General features: G+C 42.4%; 1 protein-coding gene across 1 annotated transcript; it reads right to left on the bottom strand.

The window, feature by feature from the left end:
• Positions 1-5666: 5666 nt before the first annotated feature.
• LOC115764706 (homeotic protein empty spiracles) lies at positions 5667-15738 on the bottom strand. The gene is made up of 3 exons (XM_030707905.1): positions 14557-15738; positions 6656-6813; positions 5667-6242 (listed from the first exon to the last, which is right to left on the bottom strand). Exons 1-3 carry the CDS (start codon positions 15452-15454, stop codon positions 5688-5690), a joined length of 1611 nt encoding a protein of 536 aa, XP_030563765.1. The 5' UTR covers positions 15455-15738; the 3' UTR covers positions 5667-5687.
• Between the last annotated feature and the right edge of the window lie 2797 nt (positions 15739-18535).

Here is an 18535-nt window from a genome sequence, read left to right on the forward strand (position 1 = left end):
CAAGAGCAAAGGTAGGAAATTTCAATTTGGTTTAAATTATAATTTATAAGCAAACTGAATGGCACTCCTTGAACTACAACAATTTGAGGGCATCATCACATTAAATATCCGTCAGTGTCAGGGGCTGCACACCCATTCGGGGGATCATCTGTTCTCTGTTCACTTTGGCATTTGCTCTATTGGCCTCTTGCGGACCGGACCACACCGGATCGCAGGAGAGAAAAGAAATGCTTGGGAGCAAAACTCATTTAGAGTGGCCGGCGCCCAATTTCTTGAAGGCGCCTTTCAATATAAATCGTTTGCCATTTGTCTTGTGTCATTAATTTATAAATATAACTAAGGCAGATTCTACAAAAGCTCAGCGCTGGCCACTCACCTTGGCCGCTGCTCTTCGCCTTGCGTGCGCATTGGGGGCGTGGCTGGATACGCGCCAAATGGGCGCTCATTAATTTCGAGAAAATGAGTTTTCAAATAAAGCCGAATGCTATTAAATTGAAATTGTTGTTGTGCTTCGCGGCGTTGGCGTGCTCAAATTTTGCGGCTAATTAATGTGCATTTTCATGAGATGTCGAGAAATGCACGCGCCACACGAGCTGAAAAAAAAAAAACAGAAAAAATAACATTTGTCTAAAATGCCCATAAACTCTATATAATTATAATTTGTAACAAGCTCGGGCTATGCAAATTGTGCAAACAATTTATCAATAATAGCACAAACCACAATTATAATTAGAATAATAACTAGCATTAGAACACAATCTAATTGCCACAGTTTACTAAATAAACAATTAAATTCAATGTGGATTTAGCAGTAAGCGTGGGGAATTTACAATTTGTGAAAGTTTCCCTAGAGCACACAAGCGCTAATAATATGAAAGCTTCTTACAAGTATATTGCCGTTCTAAGAAGTAAAAAAAAGTCACATTAAGTAGACGGTAGACAATGAGAAAAAATACGTGCTTTAAATCTTTAAAAGCACATTAAAGCTTTAGTTAAGGACCAACTCGTGTGCCTTTAACATAAAAGCTCGCAGCTAAGTATTTTAAAAGCTGCCTGTAACACGCATAAAAAAGCTCACTTAAGCCTGGGACATGGTTAAAGCTGCTTCAAAAGCACATTGACGTTATAGGTAAAAACTTAAGATCTTATTATGTGTGGATACTAGACAGTAGACAATGATAAACAACAATTGCGTTAAATTTTTAAAAGCTCATTAAAGCTTTAGTTGTGTTTCAAACCGTGTCCCTTTAACATCAAAGCTCGCATTTAAGTATTAATCCAGTGAACGTTATGAATTAAACTGCCTGTAACACGCATAAAAAAAGCTCAATTAAGCTTTAAAAGCACATTATTGAAAGCACAGGCCGTACAAATTTAGGATAAGTAAGAAAGAGAGATAAACTTGCTTGGCTTTATTATTATTATTTTTTTCGGAAACATCTGGCATTTATAACTATTTAACTGTGGGCTTATACAATTAAAGTTAATTGTTTTTGATGATTAAAAGCTCATTAAAAAGCATTCAATTATTGATTTTCTAAAATTGACAGCATAATACCGGCTGCTGATCGCATTTCGCGCGGCCGTAAAGCTTTCTCCTTTCGAACACTTGATTTGGTTGGGGTTTGATCAGAGTGTTATTTATGGCTGCTGCAAATTAACTTTTGCTTGTGGCTGTCATGGAATCCAATTTGCCAATTGACGCCTTAGTACTAGACTGTAAAACGGTCAACGCATTTGCTGGGCATTTTGGGCCTGGCCCGGCCCGGCCTGGCCCGGCCCAAAAAAAAGTAGTTAAAGCTGGCGACTTGACGGCGCTCTGCTCATTTCAATTGAATTTATGTGCCGGCAAGAGGCGCCACAAAAGTGCAACTTGCCCGTTGGCTCGTAGGTGCCAAGTCTGAGAGTCTTCGGCCGGGTCTCTCCGCTGATTTATGGCCAAAATGGGCTCTCGTTACGAATTGTGCCAGGAAAATACACTTGCACGCGTACGTGTACTTGTACCTGAGCTTGTTTATTAATCAAGCGATCGACCGCCCACGTTGCGGGCTGGCTCATAAAATGCGCCAAATGAAGTTTAAACTGCAATTCCGTTTGCATTTGGCTGCCTCTGTTTTCGCTGCCGCCTCTTGCCATACAAATGGCCGCTAAATAGCAAAAAGAGTCAACAACAAGAGGCCAACTACTGCGACGCCTACGCTGTCGCCGGCACGTCCGCTGCACTGCAGCATGTGTCAGGCCATCAGCTCGGTCCCTCCTATACCCCTATCCGTACCTGTACCCACACCTATGGCCATTCCCATAACCATTCCCGCTGAACGGCTGTTGTCAAATTTGCGCTGCCTGCAGTACTAATGACGCCCTTAATATGCTCCAAGTGCCTGGGCAGGCTCACAGCTGGTTGACGGTTCGGCTGTTGACTTGGCCAAAAGCCATTTCCCGCTCATTTCCCCCGCTCATTTGCGCAAATTTGTTTTCAAAGTCGTTGCCGTCATTGCAGACACGCCAAAATCAAACGAAATACTTTGCGGGTTTGCTAACATCCAAGCACTACAATATGCTTATTTAAGTTTATTTACTTTTACTTGCTTCACTAAGAAGTTGGGTACTAGATTCTCTCTTCTTGGTAGTTAATTAAACTTTAAATATAATCAAATTGAGCTGGGTTCGATTTGAAAAGACACGTAATACTTATGATATTTAAGATGTTTCGTAGATGAAATACCCTGGAACATATGGAGTTTGTATGACAAACTCAAGTTAATTAATAAAATATTACAGATGAGCTCAAAGAGTTGGATTTACCGGATCAATAGACATATGTATATACCTAAGTATATTGCTTCGCTGCAATGTTCGATGGTTTTTATTTAAAAATATGGCTTAAATTGGAGTTAGAAAAGAACTCTATTGTAGTTGTGACAAAGTTTGGAGGCTTTACCCTTACCAATTTTCCTCAATGTAAGACTTAAATATGAATAATTGGTGTGATATACATATCTATATGGCATATATCTGTACTACTTGCTGTACAGGTAAATAAGGTTAAGAAATATATCAAAACATTAGCATAGAAGAAATCCATTTTTCCTCAACGAGAGATTTTTATGATTCGCTTGCTTGGCTTGGAACTCCGTCCCTAATTTCATTCGCCATCAAATGTTGATTATTCAGATTGTATCCATATATGTTGTTTGGTATCTGCAGCAGAGTATGGTAGCTGACGTGCATGCAAAGAGGATATGTACATATGCATATTGTAATAATAGCGACCCCTTCCGTTTAACGGTGCCACCTGCACTCACCTGCTACTTGGGCCATGCCACTTGCTGTAGACAACTTCATTGTCTGTTCGGGCTTCTGTGGGGTGTTTTGACTAAATGCTCGTAAATTTCGCGCACATGGAGACATTGAGGAACGCCTCCCCCATGCACACACACACACACACACACACACACACACACATACATGGACTCTAATAGCAATTAAGTAATTCTCACATCGTTTATGCAAAATACGAGAATTTTCAAGCAGTCCAAGCTGCCAGGTTTGGAGTACTCTGGATTCCGTTTGCCACCCAGTTCCTAGTGCTTGCTCGCGTGCAACCTCAACACCCTTTGCTTGTACTCAAGTGGCCCATAAATTGTTGGCCAAGTTTCCACGCGGCACGCCCACTTTTCGTTGCGCTGCTTTGACAACGGCAATTACCTTGAACTTTTGTCTGGGCCCGGCGCGCTGTCTTCGGGTTTGGGGGGGATGGGGCCATTCGCGATTCGTTGGAAGCTCTTGCTTCTACAATTTGCCATATCAAAATCGAAATTTATTTATATTGTACTTGGGCTTAGCTGCCGGGCACGAGTCGCCCTCTCGCCCTCTCTCCCTCTCCCCCTCTCTCTTTCGCTATCTCCATCTCGTTCTGTCAGTCTGTCTTTTCGCCGGTTTTGTCAGTTTAATTTTTTGGTTTATTTCACGTTTCAGTTTAAATGACGCCAAATTGCTGGGCCATTAGCCGCTTGCTCCATATGCATATTGCGGCCGTATAACGTCGCCCCCGGGTCCGCTCAATCCTTATTTATATATAGTAGTAAATAATTTTTATAGGCAATCGTTTGCATTTTAATATCAATTTCGCATGGTTCGCCTCGTCGCGATTTTGTGAATTGCCCTCGCTTAGCAGGGGCCAGGGTGCAGGGGCTATTTTGTCTGTTGGGCATCCAATCAATTCGACGGACGTTTATTTTTTGGCCGCCTTATGAGACCGTAATTCGTGATTCGTAATTGTTGATTGCATTTTGACTGTCACCCAACGTGCTTAGGTTGCCCAGAGACTCGCCCAAAATGGTTTAACAAAGGGGTATCCGCCACATCAACAACTCAATAAGGGCGCTTGTTAGCATTTCGAAAGTCATGGAATTTTGACTGATTGCTAATTGGCAGCTGATCGATATTTATTATGGCCTGGCTATCATACAATTTCATTGGTAGCAATGTAATATTTAAGCACAAGTTTAACGTAACCAGCAGCTCTTACCCGGAACAGGCATGTTTCTTTAAATTTATTATCTGTATTTCCGCCAATTTTCCACTCGTTTTTGCGATATTCGAATATCAGCGAAACACGTTTTGAGTTATGTTTTTTATTGAAAATAGGAATTTATACAAATTTTTATGTAGTTATTTTTGTGCAAATGTATGTAACAGGCAGTAGGATTTACCTTCGACTTAGCATTGCCGAGTCGATCAATCCGTATTCATGTCGTCGATTTCAGAGATCATAGCACTTCTCTTTTTCAATCATCGATAACTTGCCCGCTTATCATGAAATCGATAGGAATCGATATCCATTTACGGTTTTTTAGGCATATCCCGAAGCTTACAAGAGCTAGAGACATCAGACATCATATGTAGACTCTCGCAAGCTACTCACATATCCAGCATATATAACTTTTTAAATATCTCCTTACTCCAAAATTATACAAAATAAAGTTTTATAAATATATTTCTAACTTTGCTATTTACTCAGTTTTCAATGCCATATCTATGGAAAAGAGACTACAAAACACCGAAGTTATCACATTTTCCATAGCCTTTCTATTAGCAAGGTCTAAGTGAAGAAGTAGAGTCTAGAGATGGGTTCGAAAAAATTAGTTGTTTGTTTCCACAATTTAAGAACAGGAACAACGGAAATTTCCTTTTTCTAATTTATTATCCGTTGTGTTTACTGTAGCCAGACCTTAAAGATTTTGCTCTTGATGTTGAGAAGGCTTGCATAGAAAAAAGCTAGAACTGTAAAGGCAGTTCTATGTGGTTATTTCGCTAGATTTTCACATATGGCGGTGGATAAACCGAAACGAATGAAATACGCCCACAATGAATGTTAGTTAACATAGATATTTAAAAGTAAAATAAGCAGTTTACCGCCGTATTGTATACTTACGTGATAAATGTTACCTACTGTGAAATATTTAGCTTTTGGCAGTCAGCACAAACAGTTTTCTATATACGGGTATAATTTTACGGTCGGATGCTTCGCATTGATAAGCACGCGATCTTAAGTATCATATTAGATAATTAATGTATGTATTAAATTAATTTATACACTTTAAATTAAGTAATTTACAAATGAAAGGAACACAAAGTAGCTGGACATTTAGACTAAACAGTTTCCAGTCCTGTTTCGACGGGCCTTACTGCTTTTCACGCTCCCGTTCCCGTTCCCGTTCCCGTTCCCGCTCGCGATCTCTCTGCCGCTCTCGCTCCTTTTCAAGCAAATACATTTGTTGCTGTTGCATGAAGTGTTGTTGCTGTTGCTGTTGTTGCTGCTGCTGCTGCTGTTGCAGATGTTGCTGATGGTGTTGCAGCAATTGTTGCTGCTGGTGTGGCGTCAAGGCGCCCGCCTCGCTCTGGTGCTGCAGCAACTGTTGCTGGTGCTGGGCCAGCTGCTGCTGGAACTGTTCGCGCAGGCGCTGATGCTCCTCGGCATCGAGATCGCTGCCGTAGTCGTCCATGTCGATCACTTCATCCTCGTCGTCCTCTTCGATGTCCTCGTCGTCCTCCACATCGGTGGAGCTGTGCTGGGAGCCATCGTGTTTGGCATCCTCGTCACCATCACCGCTGCCACCGCCGCCGCCACCGCCGCCGCCTGAGGAGCTGCCCTTGTTGCTCTTCGCATCGCTACTGTCGCCGCCCTCTTGTTGCATGCGCTTGTGCTTGGTGCGCCGGTTCTGGAACCAGACTTTGACCTGGCCGGGCGAGAAACACATAAACTTCAGTACACGGTGCAATGATTGGGGCGCTTAACCCTTTGCTGGAGCTCATAAATAAATTTAACGAGTCTTTTAATTCTATTTGCCTGCTCGCCTGCGCCTGCCGCCCAGCTATGCCCAGCTATGCCCAAAGGGCCCACCCTCTGTTGCCCCCTCTTAGCGCTAATAACTCGGTAACTCCCGGCACTTTTGGCGGGCTAACGACCAGCTGACATGCAATCACTTAACGCTCGCCCCCGGGGGTTGCTTCTGCCGGAGAGGGGTTGGGTCTGTCCAATTGGGCAAGGCATTTATTGAATTTGATGCGCATTAAGCACGGCCATCGAAAGGGTTGCCCGCCCTCTTCGGCAATGGGCCAAGAGTGGGGGCTGGGTGCTGGTGCTGCTTACCTGCGTCTCCGTGAGGCTAAGTCCCTGGGCCAGCTGCTTGCGCTCGGCGCCCACCACATAATGATTGCCCTCAAAGGCGTGCTCCAGCTTAAGCAATTGCGTCGGCGAGAAGGCGGTTCGCACCCGCTTTGGCTTGCGAAATGGCTGCAGAAGGAAGTCTGCAAGGGTTGTTGAGAACAGTTACCAAATAGATCAGATATGGCACTTAAGAGTATTTAAGACGTTGGACAATAGTATGGTGTTTATTTCTAAGTAAGAATATATTAGTATATTCTTTTTGGGTTTTTTACAGTTAATATAGAAGCTAAGGATCAGTAAATATATGGTAAATATTATACAATTTATTAAAAATAATATTTGCTTATAAGAAGCTGGAATAGAATAAAATTAATAGGTCTCATATATATATCGATAACAATCTAGAGTTATATATCTATAAAGTAAGCCCTATTTGAATAGGCTCAATATATGCGAGGTATCTTTATTTGAGCCAACCCAAGAGTAAAGAAAACTTTGCTCCTTCGGTGCTTATAGTCCGATCATAAATATGCCAACCAAATATAAATACCTAAGAGAAGGCTTAAGCTTTAAAAATTATTTAAATTGTTTGGGGAATGGAGTGAGGTATCCTTCAAGGTGGAATATACCTCATCTGTCTATACTATACCAGAACCAACATACCAATTTGTTGCCTTAAGCTCTTATAATTTTCAAACAATCGGAGTAAAAGAATATACCAATAGATTAAATTTCAAAAATATACAATTTAACTGGCGCAATTTTAAGTCTTTAGCTTTTGTAGTTCCTGAGCTCAATGTGTTCGCAGAGGTCATGACCTCATCAACTCAGCTCGTCACTCTGATCAAGAATATATATACTATATGGGAAATGTTGCCTTCTGTCTGTTATATTTACATGCATATGAACATTTTAATGGGCTACAGGTATTAAAAAGGTAGAAACCCTTTAATGGGAACTACTTTTTCTAACAGAGCGTAAAATGTACTGTCAATTACACTAGTTAATGACACTAACTAAAAAGCGGCTCAATTTCGGCCGCCATTACCAATTCAGTTGCCATTTCCAATTCAGTTTCATGTTGTGTTTTAAGTGGCTTTCACACTGAGTTGGGGCAAAGTCAGCCGCCGATGATAAATTTTCCAAGCATGACGCGGCGAGTGGCTGCTCGGTTTTTAGTGTTGTCATCAAGTGTTGCAAAGTATTCAAATATGGCCGCCAGTTGGAAATGGCTGGCACATATTTTGGCGCTATAATTTGATAATTACGTGCGAGCCGAAGCCGCCAGCCTTGGCCCCTTGGCGGGTCTGTCTGCCAATTAGGCGACATGGCCCTCAATTTGCTGCTTATGATTTCCGCGAATGCCGCCGCTGAAAGATGCCGTAAATTCAGGCCCGCCAGACTCATTACAAAACAATAAACAAATTTCCAGACATGGGGCTATACTAAGCACACATCCAACAAGACAAAGGCCAATGGATCGTGCCGCAGCCCTGCTGTCGGCATCGGCGTCGGCGTCGTCGTCGTCGTCGTCGTCGTCGTCGGCGCTGTGTCTGCCATGTCTTCGCATCGCTGATAAGCGAAACAATTGCGCAGAAGCCGCCACAGCCAGGGCCAGGGCCTGTGCCTGGATCTGGGCCTGATTCTGCGTCTGGGCCTGGGTCTGGGCCTGGTTCTGTCCTCAGCTGAACGCCAAGTTGAACACTTTAGCGCGCCTAAATGTCGACAAAAGCCGCCAACGACGCCTCCTTTTGCTGCTGCTGTGGTCCATTGTTCAAGCTCCGGGCCCCGGCACAACGTGATATTTTGACGTTTATCACGATTTCAGGAACGGCTACGCTTGGACTCTGCGTGAAGCTAGCAAATTTTCAATTGAGCCACAATTTGAATATGGATATGGTTATGGATATGCATGTGCCGAAGCGCGAGCTACTGTGCGAGATGCGGCAGCTGAGATTTGCCACGAAAATGTGCAGCAGGCAAATCTATGCCATAATTATAATGATTAAGTAAGACGGGCTTAAGATCAACAGCAGGAAACTCTTTTACAAAATCAATATTTACACTGCAAATTGAACTGACGACAGCCCAAAAGTATATTCAGCTCAAGGCATAAATGCCCAACAGCTAAACCCAAACAAAAACAAATAACAAATGGCACAAAGACTGGCAACTGGCTTTAGACTCTGGCAGCTACTGAATTGTGTAGACCTGTGCTCTCTAGCTTGTTAGTGTTGAACGCCTAGCAAAACAAAGCGAACTTGTCAATTTGACACTTCATAAATGCAAGCGCGCAGTGCCTGTGCTGTATCTTGTATCTGACAGATGCGTGTGCCCCGAACTTGACAAACAATTGCCACAGCCAGCCATGATACAGTTTTTTATGCTGCCGATTGCCTGACATTTGTTACATTTGACAGCTAACAACGCCGGCTACAAGATGCCACTGCAACTGCAACTGCAACGACTTCGGTTGCGACTTATAATTGATAGAGCGCGCCGCACAATGGCTACTTAATTATTTTTTCATAGACTGTTCCCAGTCATCGATCGGGACGCGATGCTTCTCTCAATGAACTGCGCGCGCTCGTTTTGTTTTATTTCGTTTTGATACCCTGACAGAGGGTACTTCAATTTTGTTAAGCAACGTGTAACGCATAGAAGAAGACAAGTGTGACACAGTAAAGTATATTTATATTTATATATGTTATATATTCTTGATCAGTATCAACAGCTGAGTCGACATAGACACATTCATCTGTCAATTTCTCTCTTAGTTTCTAGGCTTTCACATATATGGGGAATAGGGCGAAGCGGACTCGGTTGGTTATATGAAACACTTTTGATTTTTCAAGATATTTAGAAAAGATTTACGCAGCCGATTAAATAACATTTGCAAGTAAAAGAGAAAAAAATGATTTTTAAATCAAGGTTGACCTTGTTCTTTACTGAAATATTCTTTTGCAACAAACGGACTACTATATCATATAGCTAATAATGAATATTATGTCTAAAGCTTACTTCTTTTGTATGTTTAAGATATTTAAATCAAGCTTTACGTTGCTCCTTATAAAAATCTTTTTAGCTAAAGACTACTATACGATAATGAAAACAAGTTTAAAAGATGACTTTTATTTAAATCAAACTTGGGAATCAACACATGCTCGTTAAAAGTGAAAAAAAAAATGTATATATGAACGAATCGAAACTAGAGCTCTTCACTATCTCAATAACATCGAACTACTATATAATATTGCTCTATAAAAGAAATCAGTCACAAATAAGGTTTTTGTACACTTAAAGGGTATTCAATCTTCGGCCTGCCGCTTGTTGAAGGGTTACAGAGAAATATAGTATATAATATAGCTATAATATAGCTTTCCAAAAGAAATCAGTTGCAAATAAGCTTGTTGTACACTTCATACATGTCTGCAAGGGTATTCAATCTTCGGCCTGCCGCTTGTTAAAGGGCCACAAAGAAACCGCCGTGCGAAAATACGCGCAATTGACAATTAATTGATGTGTCCGCTTTGCTGTTGCTTTTTTTTTTACTGTTGTTGTTGTTGTTGTTGTTGTTGTTGTTGCTGCTGCTCACACCCTTGTCAGCTGTCATTCACATACATATATATATACACTATATACTTCTTATTTTTCTGTATGATTGAGGTGCTGCCTGAACATTTTGCGCTCCCTTCGCACTCTGATCTTGTGTGTGTTTTTTTTTTGTCCACCTTATTATTTATCACATATGTACAATTGCAGTGTTTTTTTTTTTATGTGTTTGTTGTTTTGATTTTTTATGTGTTTCGGCTTAAGTTTTATGCTCTTATGATTTTTTCCATTAATTTATTGGCATTCGCTGCAGGAATTGCAATTATCCCGCAGTACGTTGACATTGAAGATGATATCAGCATTGAAATCGAAATCAAATATGCTCTCAGCTAGGGATAAGGGATCCTTCTTCTCTATCAATGGACGATTGATTTTATACCTGAACAAAGTTGAGGTTTTATTGGGGGGTGTCGATTTCTAAAATTTGATTTATCTATTTGCGATTTCAAATGGAAAAGGACACATACTATAAACTCATTCTCGAAATATGTCATATTCAAGTTGAGCGTCTTTTTTCAGAATTTTAGTTCTTACAAAAATGAATAATCTATTAAAGGCTTTTGCAATTATAATCATATCTCGAGAATTCATTTAGCTGTTCTTCGATTTATTGACGTTATTAAAAAGAAACAAGTAAGAGGTTCTCGTCGGGAGCTCCCCACTAGGGAATACCCTGAACCCTCTTCTTCCAACATCAAATGCATATATATATTCTATTTTAGAAGCTATATGTCAAGTTTGGTGACTCTAGCTCTTGTTATTTACCAAAATTGCTCGAAAAACAGGATATCGATATCGATTTTTATCGATTGCTTGGAAACGGAGTAAGTTATCGATTATCGGAAACAAACTCGATCTGCGCGGGAACTAGGAGCACCTACATCTAAAATTTATCTAGCTCTTATAGGTTCTGAGATCCTTGCGTTCATACATACGGACGGACGGACAGACAGACAGACAGACGGATATGGCTAGATCGACTCGGCTATTGATGCTGATCAAGAATATATATACTTTATGGGGTCGTGGATGCTTCCTTCTGCCTGTTACATACATTTGGCTTTCGCACAAATACAATATACCCTTATACCCATTTTCAATAGGTTCAGGGTATAAAAATATTTTTGTACTTTATTTCTAATCTAATCAAATAGTTGAAACTAGATGATAAGTGAATCTCAGCAAAGGCTGTCATTTTTGCTTTGATTTTTATATATAGAGCTGATTTTAAGCCACATTTTATATTTGCACTATAATCTTTTTGGTTGTTGACATTTCGAATGCTGTCAATTTTCATTGAATCGCTTGCCGCAATTTAAAATAATTTGAGTGCACTTTTTTTTACAAGTGAAATAAATATGCACTTTTTTTTTCTTAATTTTTGTATGACTTTGATCACAATAAAAAATGGTGTATTTATTAGGCAACAGGGCTTGCTTGTGTGGCTGAGACCTGTTGGAATATCTATAATTAAGCTGTCATCATCATTATCAACCACGATCTGTGGCATTCCACACCTTACACCCTGCCGCCCTTCCACACGGAGAGCGACGCGCACGAGTTAGTTAGAATGAACGAAGCACTTACAATTAATGAAATCGTTATGCGAAACATTGACATTTCCATTTTCACGTTCATAAATCAAGCGAAAATTACAGCACTTAACTAACAATACAGAAAACAACAACAACAAGAACAACAGAAAAATACTCCGCCTGCCTTTTAATGGAACATCATACAACATAATTAAGGCGTAACGCGGTCCGTTGAAAGCAGGTGAAAGGCGTGCGAGTGTGCCGAAATAAAAATAATAATATACCCCAAATATACACGGAGTAAGAAAAAAAAAACAACAGAAACAGTTCTTAACCTCATGTACTTAACATGTGAGAAATGGCGCAGCATGAAAATTCAAATTGTAATTATGAGAGCAGAAAAAAAAAAAAATATGCAGCATAAAAAGGTTAAATAATAATAAATGACAATGTTGTGCGGTTGGGATCCGTCTGCATTTGGATGAGGAGTGGAACACGACAATGTCCAGAACGGGAACTGGGCATTGGAAATGGTCTTGCGGATGGGTTCGTTTGCTTGGATGCCCCAAAACCTCAATTAAAAACGCATTAACATTTCACTCGTTGCACTTTTTGCCCAGCTCCGTGTGTGTGTATGTGTCAGCGTGTGTGTATGTGTGTGTGTGAGTGTGTGTGTGTGTGTGTGTGTGTGTGTGTGTGAGTGTGTGTGTGTTATACATACACCGTAGGGGCTCTGCTCAGCGAGTGGCGCCGTCGCTTGCTAGCGCCATTAATTGGTAATTTCGAGTCTACTCACACACACACACACACACACACAAGCAACACACACACACACGCACACACAGCTGGCTGGGCATTTAGGTACGCTGCTTGACCTAACGATGTGTGTAATGTTGTTTAAACAATTTAATTAAAATGTAATTTGTTTGAAAATACTTATGAAAATGGGTTCGGTTCGGTTCGGTTCGGAATGGTTTGGTCAGTGCCCAGCTCCACGCCCCTCCCCACCCTTCTAGCCAACACGAGCGCCCTCTGGCGACTCAAAATGGTCATTGCCTTCTGCTGCCGCTGCCGCAGTCGCTGCTGTTGATGATGATGAGGCTGATAGACGTCTAATTAACTTGTAATAAATGTTTGCAATTTGCTTATTTAACTTTAATTATAAGGTGCAGCAGCAACAAGAACGATAACAACAACAACAACAACATTTGTGGTTTATAAGTGAGTTATTGCGTGGTTCGGACTGGAGAACCATTTAGTGGTTCTTTGATAGATCGGAGCAGCAACATTTTATACTCGCACGCAAAGTGAAAAGGGGTATATTGGCTTTGTGCAATGCCTGAGGTTGTGCATGAAATGGTGTTATGATTACATCAAACAATTCGAGGTAATCATATTATCCACAATTTTTGAGCTAAAGTGCCCGAATTTGAATGAGCTTCTCTGGATGTCAATCGTAAAACAATGTGACTACATACACTCTTTCATGGCTATAAAGTTAGAGCAATCAAATTCGTAATAAATACTTCTGAAGAGCTTCTTCAAGATCTCTCGTGACTCAAAAATCGGAAAGATCGGCGGCTAGCCTGTTTTAAGATCACTCTGAAAGAGTATTACGCAGTCGGCTACACTCGACTGCAGCATTTTTCTTGTATCTCCCAACATGCTTAAGAGCTTGGCACACGTGAATAGTGTACTTTGAGCCAGATTGAGCCTAACTTGAAATCAACACTAACACTTGCACTATTTTGTTTACAAACATTTTGTTGATTCGATTGGATAAAAGAGTTAACGAAATAATATTATTTAAAGGGTCCAGGTTCTAAAAGAAAACAATATAAACTTTGTCAGTCAAGAGAAGCTTGCCTTGCAATTACACTGTACCACAAAATAGCAGAACATTTGTTGTGCAGTAAACGAGAAATTAAATTAAATGAAGAGCACTTTTTTATAAGCATAAATACAAAGTACTTAGCAATGGCATATGCTCGAATCGAATTTCAAGGGAACTTTTTTATGAGCATAAATCAAATCGGTTGCTCTGAACATTTACTTTTAGTCTATATTTATTTTTATTACTTTTCTTGTATGTAGAAATTGAAATATATGAGTGGGACTCAGAAATCTTTAAAGTTTTTTGGGACTATTATCTTGCAAATCTCCCAACATATCCGTCGGTGTCATAGAACTTTGAGAGATTTAATTCTTTCGAGCTTTTGCTCCCGGTACAGCACATCATTTGGTTATTTTCTCATATTTAATGCCACCTAATGAAGAATTAATGCATGAGCATGTCTCTTATTCGAAGTGTACTTAAAAATAAAGCAGAAGTCATTTATCAAATCAAATAATTTATAATAATATATAAACAATATTTGACTGGATAAAAACTTTCAAGTCTCTAAGCCAAAGTCATCAAAAGACCCTAGAATGTTTTAGACCAAATCGAAACACATATATGATTAATCTTATAGCCTAATTCCACTGACAACATTTCTTATATATTTTTGCGAAAATTTGTTTCTAATGTGTAAAATGTGACCTGTACGTTTTCGCATAAGAAAACACATTTTTCACATTCGCAACGGACACTTGCCGATGGAACCGCAAAATGTAACATTTTTTGAGCATAGTGGAATTAGGCTATTCTAGAATGAACAAATATTGAGTTCCCTTGCGAACTAGTTCATTTAGCTGTCAGTTCGTTTTGACTGAGGTGTCTGGGTTAATACTTACTGCCTGGAAAACGTGGAAATATGCGTCCGTGTCGACTGAGTAGCCATGGATACAGCGGATAGCTGTCGCGTATCAGATGCGGTGCAGTCACGAATGGATGATGGCCATGGGGCGGCGGATGACCCGGATGTGGGCCACCTGGAAAGATGCCCAGCGGATGGCCAGGCGGCAAATGCGGCGGCGGTGGGCCATGATGCGGCCCCGTTGGCACGGGCGGATGCTGCGGATGTTGTTGCTGCTGCTGCTGCTGTTGTTGTTGATGATGATGGTGCGCCAAGGCGGCGGCCATTTGGAACTGGGCGGCGAGAAACGGTGGCGGTGCAGCTGCTGTGGGTCGAACTGGCGACGGATTGCCCGGCCCCGTGCCCGTGGGCGAGGCGCTGTCCGTAGAGCGCGGAGCGCCCAGTAAAGCTAGATTTGTCGGTGCCGGCAACGGAAGCGGGCGTATAAGCCCGGGCAGCACAATGGGAGCTATGGGCGCAGCACACGCCGCGCCCGCTGGGGATGGAGAGCGGCTGCCCGGCGGAGGCGGACTACGTGAACGATCATCCAAGGAGGCGCGTCGCCGGCAATATATGAAGCCGCGCGGTGTGCGCCTCTCGATAATGGGTGAAGTGGGCGCCCCGACTGGGCTATCGCCGCGTGGTGAGGCAATTACGCTCGCACGCTGCGTATTAGACGGCTTTGTTGGCGTGGACGACTCCGGACCGACTATGGAGTCAATGCTGAAGGCCAGCTTTGGCTTGCTGCTGCTGCTGCTGCTGCTGGAGGAGCAGTTGACAGCTGGAGCTGCGGACGATACTGGGGCGGACGCTGTTGTGGGGCTGATAGAGACCACAAAAGGATTCGTCGGCGCCATCGGCAGCATGTTGAACGTTTGACGGCCGCACGTGACCATTTGGCGCGACAATAGCCACAGAGATTCGATAATCGGATAATTGAAAAACACCGCACAAGGGTCACACACAACAATCGATGGGTCAGCGACGTTTGAGTATCACGCACACACGCACACACTCACACACGTGAACACATGAATTGATCTAGAGTTGGGTTTAATGCATCAGCGATTGGCATCCGTCGCCGACATTGATAAACTGGAGCGCGCTGTCGCTGTTGTTGCTACTGAAGCGTGGCCGTCGCACTTCACTGGACAATTGGCGTTGGCGTTGATAACGGCAGCGGCAGCGGCAGAGGCAGAGGCACAGGCAGCTGCTGAGGCAGCGTGGCAGCGGCGTTGACAACGTCCGTCGATTGCGGTCGTCGCATTGATGAGCACTGTCAACGCCATTAGCATTATGCGAGAGCGGCTAAAGGCGTCTAATTGCCGGCAGAGCGAGCTAACCGCTCTCTGGCTCTGCCTGGCTGCAGCAGGGGGTGGGCGGCAGGCTCTGCTGGGGGCGTCGGCGAATTTGCGTCTCGTGAAATTCGCGTTACGTTGCGTTATGTCGCGTCGCGTTTGCCGCTAAATGCGCGCGCGAATGTCTGCCCTTAAAATCACAAAAGCAAACTGGCTGTCGCTTCATTTTTTTACCGTGCTGGCATTCCAACGGTGCTGCCGATTTGCTGTGGCCTGTTGTTGTCTCGCTTGGCCCCAGTGCGCGTGGCGCATGCGCCAAAGCAGCGCAGATAAACCTGCTCCACAGCTGTGTGTGCATACGTGTGCGTGTGTGTGTGTGACTGTGTTGTGACCACTCGTCAGTCTGGTCCACATTTGGCGCTCTCTCGCTCTCGCTTGCGCTCTTGGCGCGGCTCTCTCCGCGGGGCAGCGTTTGGCCATTTTTCGCACCAGTTTATGACAGCGAAACAAACAATTTGCGCTAAACAAAACAGCATCATTAAAGTGTTTGTGGTTTTAGTGCCCAACTGGCTGCTAGCTGAGCGAACTGTGCTGCTGCGCCGGGGCGGCGTTGGAAAGTGGGCAGTCAGCAGCTTGGGCACAGTGGTTGCATGACTCCATAAAAAATGCTGAATGTTTAAAAGGAGGCTTGAGTGGGAAACTTCTGTGTTAGATATTTGAAAATTGAAGATCTTATTTAAAGAAAATTGTATGTATTAAAAAAAATAATAATAATAACGAAATATATAAATGTATAAATATATTAGTCTGTTCTAGCAAAAAGACAGTAATATTAAAAGGTTCGATTGATAGGTAGTTATTATCAAAGTATCCTATATTAATTGTAATACAAATATATGTACCTGAGGTCGATGAGAATTGAAAGATGGGGCTGAACTGAACATTAAGAAACAAGGCTTGAACCTTAAGCTGGGGTATATGCACATATATAGTGTAATTGCTTAGCCGAAGACTCGTATCTCTCTAATCTATATGCCAAATGAATAATTTGAATTTAATGCAAGCAATATATATTATAAATATTTAAATATAAACAAGTAAGAGGCTCAAGTCGAGAGCTCCCGACTAGGGGATACCCTGAACCCTCTTCTTCCAACATCAAATGCATATATATATTCTATTTTAGAAGCTATATGTCTAGTTTGGTGAGTCTAGCTCTTATTATTTACCAAAATTGCCCAAAAAACAGGATATCGATATCGATTTTTATCGATTGCTTGGAAACGGAGTAAGTTATCGATTATCGGAAACAAATTCGATCTGCGCGGGAGCTAGGAGCATCTTCATCTAAAAGTCTCTAGCTCTTATAGGTTCTGAGATCCTTGCGTTCATACATACGGACGGACGGACGGACAGACAGACGGACATGGCTAGATCGACTCGGCTATTGATGCTGATCAAGAATATATATACTTTATGGGGTCAGAGAAGCTTCCTTCTGCCTGTTACATACATTTGGATTTTGCACAAATACAATATACCCTTATACCCATTTTTAATGGGTTCAGGGTATAAAAAATATAAATTAAGATTTTTGAAATTAAGTCTAATATTATTATTTATTTAGTCAAAAACTATTAAGCAGCTTTTCTTTAAGATTTTACTTAACAGTAAACAATACTCTGATTTATCTTCATTCGTATTGCGCAATTCTCCGCTTTCGAACCACTGTAGTCACCTTTCTGCGACGGCGTCAACATCATTGCTTATTTCCATAGACGCCCCGCCGTCAAAGTGGCTCCTCTCGGCAGGCTGCGGCTGCACTCCTTGCCCCCGGCTGCACAAAATGTTGCACGAAGTGCATCGTCATCGGGCATCGAATCTTCATCATGTTGGCGGGGCCCAAGAGGCCAACATGAAAATGGGCGGGCCCTCGTTTTCTGCACCTTCAGTAAAGAGCAATCGCACACACACACACACGCGCATTTACTCTCGCACACACACACACACAGACTCCTTGGCCCTGAGAGTTGTGAAAATAAACACCTCGTTAAAGCTGCAGAGGAGGCATAAAACATGCAGCGCCAACTTCGACATCGTCATCATTGGCATTGGCATAGGTAAATCTATATGAGCCGAGTTGAACTGACCACCCCGCCCCCGCATCTGCTGCCCCCTCCACACACACACACACACACACACATCTGACTCTCGACAGCCGCGTCCGAGGCTGGCAAATAAATTGACGTGCGCTTTGTGTTGGCTTTGTATGCATCTAGATAACGTTTCCTGGCCGCAGTTCTCGCTCTCCTGATCTGGTTCTTGTTCTTGTTTGCCTGTAACTGCATTTGTGCAGCAGCCTGTGTGTATGTGTGTGTGTGTGTGTGTGTGTGTGTGTGTGTATATATGTTTTTGTGGCACCTTTGGGTGCGGTAATTGTAATTGGTTTTTGTTGCTGCTCGGCCAGCTGGATTCTTGTTGTTGTCTGCTGCAAAGTGTTGGCTGCCTCACGTTTCGGGATAAATCATTTAATTAGTCAGACAATGAGTTGCAGGCTTCTTCTTCTACATCATCTTCTGCTACTTCTGCTTCTTCTCGGCAGAGACGCCATTGCTGTTTGGCGCTCCCAGCAAAGGTCATCGCAGTTGTTGTTGGCTGGGTCATGCAGATTTTGCAAAG

The sequence above is a fragment of the Drosophila novamexicana genome, unplaced genomic scaffold (assembly GCF_003285875.2).
Source record: "Drosophila novamexicana strain 15010-1031.04,08,12 unplaced genomic scaffold, DnovRS2.1 tig00000870-arrow-arrow-pilon, whole genome shotgun sequence".
In the NCBI taxonomy this organism is placed as follows: domain Eukaryota; kingdom Metazoa; phylum Arthropoda; class Insecta; order Diptera; family Drosophilidae; genus Drosophila; species Drosophila novamexicana.

Bases quoted from the DNA above. Each gene is read 5' to 3' on its own strand.
- LOC115764706 (XM_030707905.1), bottom strand. From the start codon at position 15,454: ATGGTCACGTGCGGCCGTCAAACGTTCAACATGCTGCCGATGGCGCCG. The intron at 6,814-14,556 runs GTAAGTATTAAC...CAACCCTTGCAG, and splicing joins ATTTCCACGTTTTCCAGGCA to ACTTCCTTCTGCAGCCATTT. The intron at 6,243-6,655 runs GTAAGCAGCACC...TCGCCCGGCCAG, and splicing joins TTAGCCTCACGGAGACGCAG to GTCAAAGTCTGGTTCCAGAA.